The sequence below is a fragment of the Lineus longissimus genome, chromosome 19, assembly GCF_910592395.1.
Source record: "Lineus longissimus chromosome 19, tnLinLong1.2, whole genome shotgun sequence".
NCBI classification, from domain to species: Eukaryota; Metazoa; Nemertea; class Pilidiophora; order Heteronemertea; family Lineidae; genus Lineus; species Lineus longissimus.
The window spans coordinates 11,935,817-11,948,351 of NC_088326.1; the positions used below are offsets into that span (position 1 = coordinate 11,935,817).

General features: G+C 44.9%; 1 protein-coding gene across 5 annotated transcripts in view; it reads left to right on the forward strand.

The window, feature by feature from the left end:
• LOC135502730 (nuclear receptor coactivator 2-like) overlaps nt 1-12,535 on the forward strand; it is a 68,285-nt gene that overhangs the window by 40,480 nt on the left and 15,270 nt on the right. For 3 of the 5 annotated variants that reach the window (XM_064795710.1, XM_064795713.1, XM_064795714.1), the window contains 12 exons: nt 20-149; nt 844-950; nt 1,457-1,604; nt 1,847-1,921; nt 3,901-4,661; nt 5,136-5,267; nt 5,425-5,644; nt 6,547-6,796; nt 7,199-7,324; nt 8,123-9,617; nt 9,959-10,224; nt 10,652-10,870. In XM_064795710.1, the coding sequence (XP_064651780.1) occupies nt 20-149; nt 844-950; nt 1,457-1,604; nt 1,847-1,921; nt 3,901-4,661; nt 5,136-5,267; nt 5,425-5,644; nt 6,547-6,796; nt 7,199-7,324; nt 8,123-9,617; nt 9,959-10,224; nt 10,652-10,870 (3,929 nt within the window). The remainder of the gene's footprint in view (nt 1-19; nt 150-843; nt 951-1,456; nt 1,605-1,846; nt 1,922-3,900; nt 4,662-5,135; nt 5,268-5,424; nt 5,645-6,546; nt 6,797-7,198; nt 7,325-8,122; nt 9,618-9,958; nt 10,225-10,651; nt 10,871-12,535) is intronic. The other 2 variants (XM_064795712.1, XM_064795711.1) reach the window with 2 other exon arrangements.

The window sequence follows — 12,535 nt, forward strand, 5'->3', positions numbered from 1 at the left end:
CTAAATCGTTTTTTTTCAGAAAGCCAATCCTGCCTAGTGTGTATAGCGCGGCGCCTACCCATCAGTGAGAAGACTGGCAGTATGCTTGGTATAGAGCAATTCACCACGAAACAGGACCTAACAGGAAAAGTTGTCAATTGTGACACCAGGTCAGTATCTTCTTCTTCTTACCGTTCAGTTTTCTACTCATGGCTATACTACACAAGTAGGCCTATACCAGGCCTATGTTTCTTATAAACCTGGATGTCATCTTTCGTTCCTCCCTTGATCCCCAGAGCTTTGTCTCCACTGATGCACCATATGGCCATGTGGCCAGTCTCTTGATGTCCCAGAGTGGGCAGTTCTGGAGCATCGCAAGGGGATCGCACTGTAAGAACCAGGCCTATGTCTCTAAATAAACCTGTCATCTCTTGTTCCTCCCTTGATCCCCAGAGCTTAGTCTCCACTGATGAACCATATGGCCATGTGGCCAGTCTCTTGATGTCCCAGAGTGGGCAGTTCTGGAGCATCGCAAAGGGGATCGCACTGTAAGAACCAGGCCTATGTCTCTAATAAACCTGTCATCTCTTGTTCCTCCCTTGATCCCCAGAGCTTAGTCTCCAATGATGCACCGTATGGCCATGTGGCAGAAGAGCTTTATACTTTTATGAGAATGGTCGTAATTACTCAAAAGTGTCGCCATCTGTACTAAAAGGCAGAAATGAACATTGCCCGAATTCCTTGCATTCTTTTGAAAAGACCGTTTCTGCGTTCAAGATCTGTGGTGTGAAATTGAAAATACAATGTCACCACTGGCAACCGTAGAGTTCACACATCTTGCAACATTGTGTTTTTTCACTTCAGTGCAATAACCCCCAGCCACTACAGTTACCCCGACTTTATCGGACAGAATATTCGTGATTTCTGCCATGTTAACGACGTCCAACAGCTCGGGAAACATCATCAAGAAGGTACGTGTTATGTGTTGGCGTGTTTATAACTGATGCAACTGTCAACAGTGGAGCCTGGTAACCTTGTGGTTAACACTGCTGGCTACAACGCAGTAGGCCCGGGTTCGATCCCGGGGCAAATCCAGGGTCACACCTGTTGTCTTTGCCCTGGGAAATGAAAGACCCCACCAAGTGAGAAACATGAGTACATGTTGCTTGCGTGTGTTGATCCTACCTCTGGCCAAAGTCGGAGTCAGCAGCCCAATAAACCCAATTGGCTCCTTTTAAACCATAGATCCTGCCTTGGAGGAGGAATATTCCCTGGAGAATAGCACCTACAAGTGCAGAGCGAATGCTGAAGAAGAAGAGGAATTATCTGCTGTCAGTCTTTTAACCATTCCCATTTTCACTCTGACCTGAAATTTTGAGATAGGAAGGATACGGCTTCCATGTGAGGTGGACGAGAAACGTGATAAGCAGATTATTAGTTTTGGCCTCGTTTGAATATTGTTTTCATTTGGTTTCAGTTCTGAAAAATGGCTGCAGTACGAGTGCCGTTTATCGGTTCAAACTCCAGGAAAATCGCTTCGTGTTCGTTCAGACTAAGAGCAAACTTTTCAACAATGCAATCACTGCAGAACCAGAGTATATTATGTCATCACACTCAATTATCAGGTAGGTAGGCCATCTGGTGGTGGCGATGTGAACTAAGTTAGGTAGGAGAATGCTTTTGTGTGACACTCTGGTATGATGAGGCGCAGTTCAGTGAAAAATGAATCGAAAAAAACAATGTTTGGATAATTTTGTTGATAAAGTTTTCGGTTATAGTCTAATATCAACAACAGAAGAGGTCATCATAGGGCTTTTCACTTAAACCCTTTCTACACCTTTTCCTAACAATGCATTGTCTCGCCTAGGAATCATAATGGTCCGGGCATACTGTGCCCAAGAGCTCACACTCTATCAGATCAGCCCAGGCCGAACTATCGTCGGTAATTATGTCACACTGATACGCATGACATCATGATACTTTCACCAGGGTAATCGACAAAAAATATCTCAGAGGGTTGCCCAACTTCCGCATCCTGTGAAGTCGACTACAATATCTCCAAAAATGTTCCAACTCTGCTAGTTTAGGCTGCATTCACTCGGAGAGTGTGTTAGCCCCAGAGAGGTGGTAACCCTCGATGAAGTGGTTAGCCTCAGAGAGGTGGATAGCCCTAAGTGAATTTTTTGCTGATTCTGTAGTGTGAATTTGGTCTCCTTTAATTCTTGACGGTGGTGGACACACAACGCTTATTGCCCCGACTTCTTTGGGACGTCATTGCTGAGCTTGACCAGAGCTGCTGACGCATTACGCCTACCTCCAGTTCACCTACCCCCATTACGTCTACCCCCATTATGTCTACCCCCATTTCGCCTACCCCCATTTTCCCTACCCCCTTTTCGCCGACCTCCATTTCGCCTACCCCCATTTTCCCGACCCCCTTTTCGTTGACCTCCATTTCGCCTAGCCCCATTTTCCCTACCCCTTTTCGCCGACCTCCATTTCGCTTACCCCATTTTCCCTTCCCCCTTTTCGTCGACCTCCATTTCGCCTAGCCCCATTTTCCCTACCCCTTTTCGCCGACCTCCATTTCGCTTACCCCCATTTTCCCTACCCCCTTTTCACCGACCTCCATTTCGCCTAGCCCCATTTTCCCTACCCCCTTTTCGCCGACCTCCATTTCGCTTACCCCATTTTCCCTACCCCCTTTTCGCCAACCTCCATTTCGCTTACCCCCATTTTCCCTACCCCCTTTTCGCCGACCTCCATTTCGCTTACCCCCATTTTCCCTACCCCCTTTTCGCCGACCTCCATTTCGCTTACCCATTTTCCCTACCCCATTACGCCTACCCCCATTCCGCCTACCCCCATTCCGCCAACCCCATTACGCCTACCCACATTACGCCTACCCCCATTCCGCCTACCCCCATTCCGCCTACCCCCATTCCGCCTACCCCCATTACGCCTACCCCCATTACGCCTACCCCCATTACGCCTACCCCCATTACGCCTACCCCCATTACGCCTACCCCCATTACGCCTACCCCCATTACGCCTACCCCCATTACGCCTACCCCCATTACGCCTACCCCCATTACGCCTACCCCCATTACGCCTACCCCCATTCCGCCTACCCCCATTCCACCTACCCCCTTTTTGCCTGACCCCATTTCTCCAACTGCCTACCCTATTTTGCCTACCCCATTTTGCCTACCCCCATTTCGCCTTGTAGCAAGGAATTGTTTATTGTGTTATAGCAAGGAAAATGACATCGTAAGCACATCGATGAAACAAATGTCATTATGACGTCATATACAATATGGTGTTGGTCTAAGAATAAAAATGGCTTCAGCCTGTGTTAATAGGGAACTGAACAATTTGGCTGAGGTATGGTGAAGGACTGATTACGGCTGTGGGTTTCTCCAACTTCAGCGGCTGCAGGACACTGTTACCATACACACACGGTGAAGGAAATATTGTCGGGTTGAAGCCTGTCACACCATTAGGGCTGCGGATAGATTAGGTTAATATTGTCACTAAAACAAGTCACTGAGATTGAACAAGGCATTTCTAAAGAGCGGGCGACGTATGATTTTCTGTCATCATGCTGTGTCATGTGATAACGTGATGATTTGAATCCTATGTAAGCCTGGACTGGCTGGGTATAGAGTTCACTTCAATGAAGAGCATCATCACAAAATTTGATAAATGCCAGACCAAATATTTTGAAGTTTACAATTCGAGGTGGCATTAGACGTACTTATGGACCAGCAGTGATATTACATTTTTCTGGTAAAACATTTCCAATGCATTATCAAACAAATTTCCACGAATTTCTCAAAATTGGTTAAGTCACGTTTGGTGATGAATGACTTGAAGTGTATTTCTGTATTTCTAATAACCAGGCTGCCGTTTCTCTTCCAGGGAGTGCGATTCGGACCACGAACTAAAAGGTTCGGCATCTACGAGTCTAATGAAGTCGATTATCGGACAGACGAGCACAGCACACAGAGGCATGCTGGGAATTTCGAATATTTCAAATATGAACATGAAGAACTTAATGAGCGGGGTGAAGATACAGTTTCGTAAGGACGAAATGAATATTGACCCTGGTTTAGATACGGCAAATTGGGATATGCTGCTGAATGCAGATTCTTTTGGATTAAAAAATTCAAATTTTTCAAATTCGGGTCCGAGTTCGGAATCGGTGACACTGGCATCGGCAGCACATACGCCAACCACGCATATATCATGGAGTAACATGTCGCAAATAAATGCCCCGCAGGTACGGACTCAAGGCGGAATGCAGCAGCGTCCGCCGACACTAAATGTTCAAAATCGTAGCTCCTTATCGCCGGGATTTCCAAATCAACGAAGCCCGGGTTTCGCGGGATCGGGACATTCAGGACAATCCGGACATTCAGGGCAGTTGAGCCCGGGATTTGTCCAAAGTCCAAACGCTGTGATGTCTGTAAAGAGTCCGGGATTTGCCGCCCAGAGTCAGCGGAGTCCGGGATTCGCCGGTCAGAACCAGTGGAGCCCGGGCGCGGGATTTCAGCAGCAGCAACGGAGCCCCGGGATGACTGGGCAGGGGCGGGGACAGGTGCGAAATCTCCCGCCGAGTTTTCAACAGCCGCAGGTCCAGCGTAATTCATCATCGACCTCGATGATGTCGCCTATGTCAAGTAAGTTGTTGTTTTGTCCTGTAGGTGGCATGATCTTAAGTCCTTGGCCACAGATGGTTGTTTCTGTGTGATATTCTAATACCAACCAGGGCCTAGTTGTTGAAAGGAAGTTTGTCTCTAACTTGGTTTTAAAAGTCTAATAGGCTTACCTGAAGGAGATAACACCCAGTTAAAGTTAAAGCCTACTTAGTGACTTCACTTGTTTTGATCTAAGTACTGATGTGAACAGTTGTGCCTTGTGGGATATTGAAAAGCTCGTAGGTGTTATCCTTTGAAAGGTGTTTTGGGGGATTTTGACTGCCAGTGCAGGCCCCCAACATTTGACAAGAATTAGCACCCTTTGGCGGCCAAAATTTGGACGCGGTTGTGCATAACTTGATTAGTTCAGTGACCCCCCCCTCCATCCTGGCCAGCAGCATGCTGATAACAGGATGCATGTGTACTTTTTCATGTTGACGCATGCTCGTCTTGTAGGGAGTCTGTCCAGTCAGTCCGATGATGTGTTCAGTGACCAGCAGGTGGCGCCAGCGACGTCTGCCCAGGCCCTCAGCTCGAAAATGAACAGTCAAATGTCGCAGCTCAAACTTCAGCAGCTACAGCAATCAGGTGAGGAAAGCTTATCAGGAATCGTTCAAAACCACAGCTCCAGCCAAAGCTTTGTCAGTGTTTGAAGAAGCTTCATAGCTATAAACTTCCTATGGCAAGGCCTAAAATGATTGATTGATTGATCGTTCGAATGATGTGATATCTTTCTCTCCGACAGGTGGCGGCATCTCCCAGGTCGGTGCGAACTTGCAGAATCCTCTGGCAGCCCTCCAGAGCATGGAGGCGCAAGCAGGCAACAACGTTCAGATGCCAAACTTGTCGCAAGCTGCGCGGGAACAGTTTGCTCGCGACCAGTTCAATCGACTGTCGTACAATCAGCGGTTCAAACTGCGCCAACTTCTGCAGCAGAACAGGGTGTTGGATACCAAGGAGCAGAAGTAAGGAGAATGCGCGTTTTTAACTCTTTTCCTGCCAAACATATTCTGAAACACCTGCAGATTCCTGCCAAACATGTTCTGAAACAACTGCAGATTCCTGCCGAACATGTTCTGAAACAACTGCAGCTTCCTGCCAAACATGTTCTGAAACAACTGCAGCTTCCTGCCAAACATGTTCTGAAACAACTGCTGATTCCTGCCAAACATGTTCTGAAACAACTGCAGATTCCTGCCAAACATGTTCTGAAACAACTGCAGCTTCCTGCCAAACATGTTCTGAAACAACTGCAGATTCCTGCCAAACATGTTCTGAAACAACTGCAGATTCCTGCCAAACATGGTCTGAAACAACTGCAGATTCCTGCCAAACATGTTCTGAAACAACTGCAGATTCCTGCCAAACATGTTCTGAAACAACTGCAGATTCCTGCCAAACATGTTCTGAAACAACTGCAGATTCCTGGCGAACATGTTCTGAAACAACTGCAGATTCCTGCCAAACTCATTCTAGAATGAAACAGTTTTTCATTCAAACACTACTTGCCGTGTGGAAGTGTGAATGGAATTGAATAGTTAAGCATGTTTGGTTTCAAAACAGACTAGCATTAGCTCACTGGTTGATATTTTAGTGTTGGCAATACTTATTTTTGCCTGAAAATTAGGTAAATTTTTGAAATTTTGTGACTGAAAACGTCTACGATATTACCCCAGCTCCACTTCCTGGAGAGTATCCATGTCCAAGGTACATTGAGCACTGAGGACAGGCATTCATATTCCGCCATCGCTGCCAGTGCAGTCCCCATTTACTCCTAGGAGGAGAAAAGTAAGTAGGGTAAAGTGCCTTGCTCAAGGACACGAAGATTTGATCTTGTGTCACCGTCTTACGTAATGATTTTCTTCAGCGATGTGCCACGTTCTCCTGCGATCAGTGTACAGTCGCCGCAGCCAGGCCCTGGCCGGAGTCCGCAGGAACAGCCCCAGAGCACGTCGCAGGACGACCCAGACGACCCCCTGCGGAGACCGGAGGGTGATAACATCATCTTGAAACAGTTGCTGTCGCAGGACGATGAGATGGTGGATAAGGGCGAAAAAACATCCGAATCCGACAAAAATGAGGCGGAGCCGAAGAGGAATGAGAATATTTTGTTAAAGGTGTGATTCTGCTCATTTTATCACTTTCGTCGTCTCATGGGATTGCCACATTCTCACTAAAAGTCACGTCCCGCTACGACGTAATGTAAATTGGGAAATATTTGCGGCTATTTTAGTTCAGAGTTGGGTGAAATTGCATTTTGGTGTAGTTCAAATTTCGCGTTCTGAGAACACAGAATTGATGCCTCCCACAACGCTCAGGTTATAACGGTGTTGTACGACAAAAATAAGGAAATTTTCAGGAGCGTTTTATTTTTCCAAATGTACTCTCAAACGCATTAACCAATCAATTTTGGCAGCAAGTGTGATATTTTGTCTACTGTGACTTGAAAATAGCAAATTCGCCAACTTTTAGTTTTGTGAAAATTTCATGATTGACAGTTTTCTGTTGTTAATTTGCAGCAATTACTGAATGATGAGCCACGAGCAGACGGCAACAGTCACGAGGTGAAACGACCGAAGAGGAACGAGTTGTTACAGAAATTATTACAACAGGTAGAGGAGGATGAGGAATCAGAGGCAAATGTGGTATGTGCAGATGTATTAACCCTTCAAGGACTTCTTCCAAATTTAAAAAAAAAAAAAAAAAAAATTTTAAATAATTTTTAAAATATTTTTTTTTAATTTTAAGGGGCGGAAGTTTTGAAAAAATTATCATTCTGTAAATGTTTAAATGAGTGGAACCAACCTTATAGGACACCTATCTATTAAGGACAACCTCTCAATTAAGGACACTAACTTAGGTCCCAAATTGGTTGTTTCCATTCAATTCTACCTCTCTAATCGGGACACCTCTCTAATAAGGACAGCACTTGTCAGTCCCGTGGGTGTTGTATATTGAGTTGAGAGTTGAGTGTCAACTGCCTAACTGAAAAAACTTGTTCTACAGAAATAATTTCACAACCTGTACCAGTATCGCCCCCTGCTAACGATGTTCTGTACTCAAAATCATTTGAAGGTTGTTGGAGAAGTATTAAGGACTGCTATGGACTGATTATATATTTCATTACGTGAAGACTGATGGACAAATACTATTAATGCCAAGTTTTGGCGAATTTGCATGCATAATAACTGCACTACAGCAATGTACCTTTTCCCTCAGCATGAAGTTCAGGCCACTGGCTGAAAAATCCGCTTCATGAATGACCAGCAATCGGCTCCAACCGGCGTTCTCGAGGCAATGGCATTTTAACACCTGTACTATATAACGTGTCATTTCAAATCCTGTATACTGAACAAAAAAATCACACAGCACATTTGAACTTGATTTCTCAGTAAGAAAAAATGCTTTCCAAAACCTCATTTTTCCTTTATTCGTTTTTGCAGGAAAGTACGACCAATCAGGATGGTACGCCTCCGCCGCAGAAACAGGATAGTACTAGCAACAGCCAGCAGAGGGCGCCTCAAGGAATGAACACGACGAGTGCTAATAACGTGGCACACTCAAACTCGGACTTTGATATGGAACTAGACTCTTTTCTGTCGAGCACTACCGGAACTTCAGCTGCTGCGGATAAAATTGCGCAAGTTATAAATTCAGGCGGGAATTTGGATTTTCTTTCACAGTTATGGGACCGTGATAATAACGATTCGTTAGACAATAGTAGGCAACTACCGATAGTGCAGAATGTACCGAGTTTGAAACGTAAGGCAACGTCGCAAGACGTCGATTCGACCGAAATGGTTGAGGCGGAATCGTCGACCCATAATTCCCATCACAGCCAGTTAGTTCAGAATAATATGCTGCTCACGCAGTTGTTGTCGAAAAAAGATGCTGTGCAGAAAAATAATAGACAGGCACGCGCGAGCGCGAGTAGTGTTGACCCAATGGGCTGTCCCCAGGATAGTTTACCGAAAAACATCGATAAAATGATGATCGCGACATCAACTGTTGAGGATTTGAAACCGTTGGTAAAAGCGGATAATAAGAGTAACAAGGATGTTAAGAAGACTCCAAACTCTTGGGACAATCCACGCACGAATCCTAACTCACCGTTCCCCGGCAACACCAAGGATGACGTCAAGGAACAAAAGGTGGCAGCACCGTCAACATCTACCTCAATTACAAACACTTACGAGAATTTGCAACAGCTTCTGTCGCACACTAGTCAGGGGGCGGAGAGCATTGACGTCCCATTGAGTGGCTCCACCGGGGGTGCTGGTGGGACGACCGGTGGTCCGCAAGCGCAATTTTCTAACACTGACCCGTTTTTCGACAATATGATACAGCAGGCGCAGGAGTTGCAACAAGACATTGGGGCGCAGGCTCAGCAGCCGCAACCACATCCACAGCCGCAACCGATGCAACAATCAGCGCCCCCTATGGACCAAACAAATATGACAGATGACGTGACGTTGTTGTCGCAATTAGAACAGGTTCTAAACTCATCGAATTTATCATTGACGGAAATTGATAATTTACTCGGTATAAATCAGGCCGCGTCGCAATTTAATACATCGTCAGACATGTCTGAGCAGATGGCGATTGATGCCATTCAGCAACAATTGATGCGGGACGACCCCATGGCCTCTACCAGCTCTAGTGTCGTCTCCAGCACTGGACCACCGCAGCAGCAGCCTCAGCCGGACACGACCGGTTTGATTCCGAAATCAAGTGCCAATAGTCTGTTGATGGAGTTGAATTCGTCGTTGGACGCGGGTGCGGGGATACAGCGCACATCGCCGATGATGCAGGGACAGTTCCAACAACAGCAACAACAACAACAACAACAACCGCGGGGACATATTAACTTCAACCAGCAGCAGCAGCCGCAGCAGCAGCAGGGAGGTGGGCCGAGGTTTCCTCAGAATTTACCAGCAGGTGATTACTTTCTTCCTTCAAAAACCAGCCATCAGCGCTCTATACATGCTTCCCAAAATTGGTATCTTGCATTGGAACTCACTTTTTCCCCCTTGTCCGTCATGAAAGGCATTCAAGTGTGTTGGTCAACCATGACTATCTTCTTTGTCCTTCCACCATAAGGCCTAGTTTCCCCTTATGACATCACTATTTCGGACACTCAGCGCCCCATTTCTGGAAAGCTGTATAAGAACTGATTATTATTAAGATAATTTCACAAGCATGTCCTCTTCGCGAAAGTCACGAAAATGTCTTGAATACAAAATTATCCGGTTCTACAAAATTTTCTGCTTCACTTTCAGGCATGCCAAACGGAATGCCGCAGCCGCAACAGAATCGGATCGGTCAACAACAACAACAACAACAACAACAACAACAGCAACAGCAACAACCATTTCCGTCAAATACGTTGTCTCAGGCCAACATCGTACGCCATTCGTTACTGATGCAGCAGCGGCATAAGCAGATGCGGGAGCAAAAGCGTCTTGCCCAAGAGCATCAACGCCTGATCATTCAGCAACACCAGCAGCAAGTCAGCCAATACGGCGGACAGAATAATTTCAATCAGGTGAGACACGAATTGAATTGTTGGCCGTGCTGGCAAAAAATATGTCATACCATTTTAAATCCAAGGTGGAATTCGTCTTGTTGTTGAGGATGGGTCACTGCGTCACTGACATAACCCGTCAAAATGGAGGTCGTTGTGATGTAAACAATTACAAAATGACACCTGAAATTCCTGGGTCATTATGAATACTCGCTGTGACGACAGTGACGAGAAGCAGTGCAGCGCACTCACTCTTGAACTTGTGACCACGCTATAAATGGGTTACCGAGTTATCATGAGTTGCCATAGTTATCTGGCGTTGTTTTGCAAAGCAGTAAAATGATGTCAGTTTAAAGTAGCATTTCGATGAATTTCCTGTCAGTTAGAAGTCCGTAAGTGCAGCGGTCAATGTTATTGACGATTTCAAATCTCTGACTCTGTTTTGCAGGTACAAATGGACCCAAGTCAAAATTTCCCGGAGAATTTCTTGGATTTGATGTCGGGCGTCGCGCCGAACGTTTCCCTTCAGGTAAGGACCCCTGACAAACAGTTAAACAGCCCCAAGATACGTGCTCTCCTGTCACCCCCGGACCCAAGCATGAACCCTCCCAAGACACTATCAACACAACCCGCGGACCCTGACAAAGCAAAATGGACCAACCCCAAGGTAACTAAATGAAATCAAAATCAATTCTGCTTAGTTTTGGCTGGGGGATATCCTGGGTAGGAAAAGCGGGTCACTTTTCAACCCTTACCCTGTCTTGTTTAGTCCCGGTGGCTTTCTTATAATCATTGACACCTGGCCGGAAAAATTTCCGGAAAATTTTAATTTCCTCGGGTGTTAAAAATATTTTGAATTCACATTGGCTAATATTTATAAAGACTAGTAAATGCTTTTACTACAGTTTTCTACAGAGATGGCTGGTGTAAATGTACATGAAGTTTAAAGTAAAAGGATTTACTAGTCCTTTATAAGTATCAGCCATTGTCATTGCGACACTTTTGTTGACATGTATTAATAAATACATCCAAAACAAGATAATGAAATAGGGGATCAAAACGTGAGGACTCTGTTTTGAAATTATTTCGGCGTAAACATTTACATCCATGCTTATTTCGGTGTTTTTCGGGAGATTTTGTTGTCGCGAGAAAATAGTAAAAAATCTCTCACTTCTCACGTACTTGGAAAACTATGGTAAAAACAGCAGCCACAAAAACAGTAAAAAGAGGAAATATACGATCAGTTTTTTTCCCGGACTGTTGTGAACACATCCGGCCGACATATTTAAGCCAACATGTTTAAGCCGACATGTTTAAGCCGACATATTCAAAAATGTATTTTTCCTCAAAAATCGCTATTGAGACCACAAACCTGTTTCAATGAAGCCATCACGCAGTGCACACAGATGACTCAAAAACTGTTTAAAGTGCATTTGAAATTCCATAAACTGTGAATATATGATTATGACGTCTTTGAAGTATCAAACAGCAAAACTGATATTCGTGTGAAGAACGCGATAGGTCGCTGTAGGTTGGCCTTGTTGAGATCAAAAGCTGGGGAAAACACTAATAAAACATCATAGACTACTCAGACATCTCTCTTATATTGCTAATTGCTCCCTCCTTTCATTAATTTTCACTTCATCAGACTTTGGGGCCAAATTTTTCGAAGTGTTTTGGATATGGTAGCACTGATGTATTGATCAACAAATGCTAATTGTTCTCAAAGCACTTCTAAAACTTTGCCTCCCGAAACTTCATGCTAACTTTAGTTTTGTTGGGGTTCTTGACAAACTGAACTTCGTTTGAGATTTTGGGATATTTCTCCAGTAAAATTCAACCGAGAAACAAAAAAAGCAAAAAATGTTTCATTTGTCAAGAACCTGAACAAACTATAATAGTCCTATCTCTGTGTCACCTGAAGATTTCCTACCCAAACTTGCCAGTTTCCCCTAGGTTGAGGTTGCAGCGCTGATTTCACAGGTACTCCATGCATTCACAAAGTGATGTCCCCGTTTATGGGTACCATCCTTCCACAGGGGCCTGTAGAAGGAGTCTTGCACTTTTACCTGCTTGCCTAATCTACCATGCTGTAAACTGCTTTTTGCCCGAACCTGAGAGATGTGGTGCAATATGTCAGAGCTTTCGGTCGCAGGGACCCAACAAGATGACTCCTCTTATAGTCATTGCTCTTCCCTGTGATGCCAACAACACATTTTTTGCGTAATTTCGACATTTTTCATCATTTCCAAGCTATAATTGCCATAGCGTGATAAATTACCGCAAAACGAAAACTTAAAAAATGATCGAAAATGCATTGGAAAATTTTGAA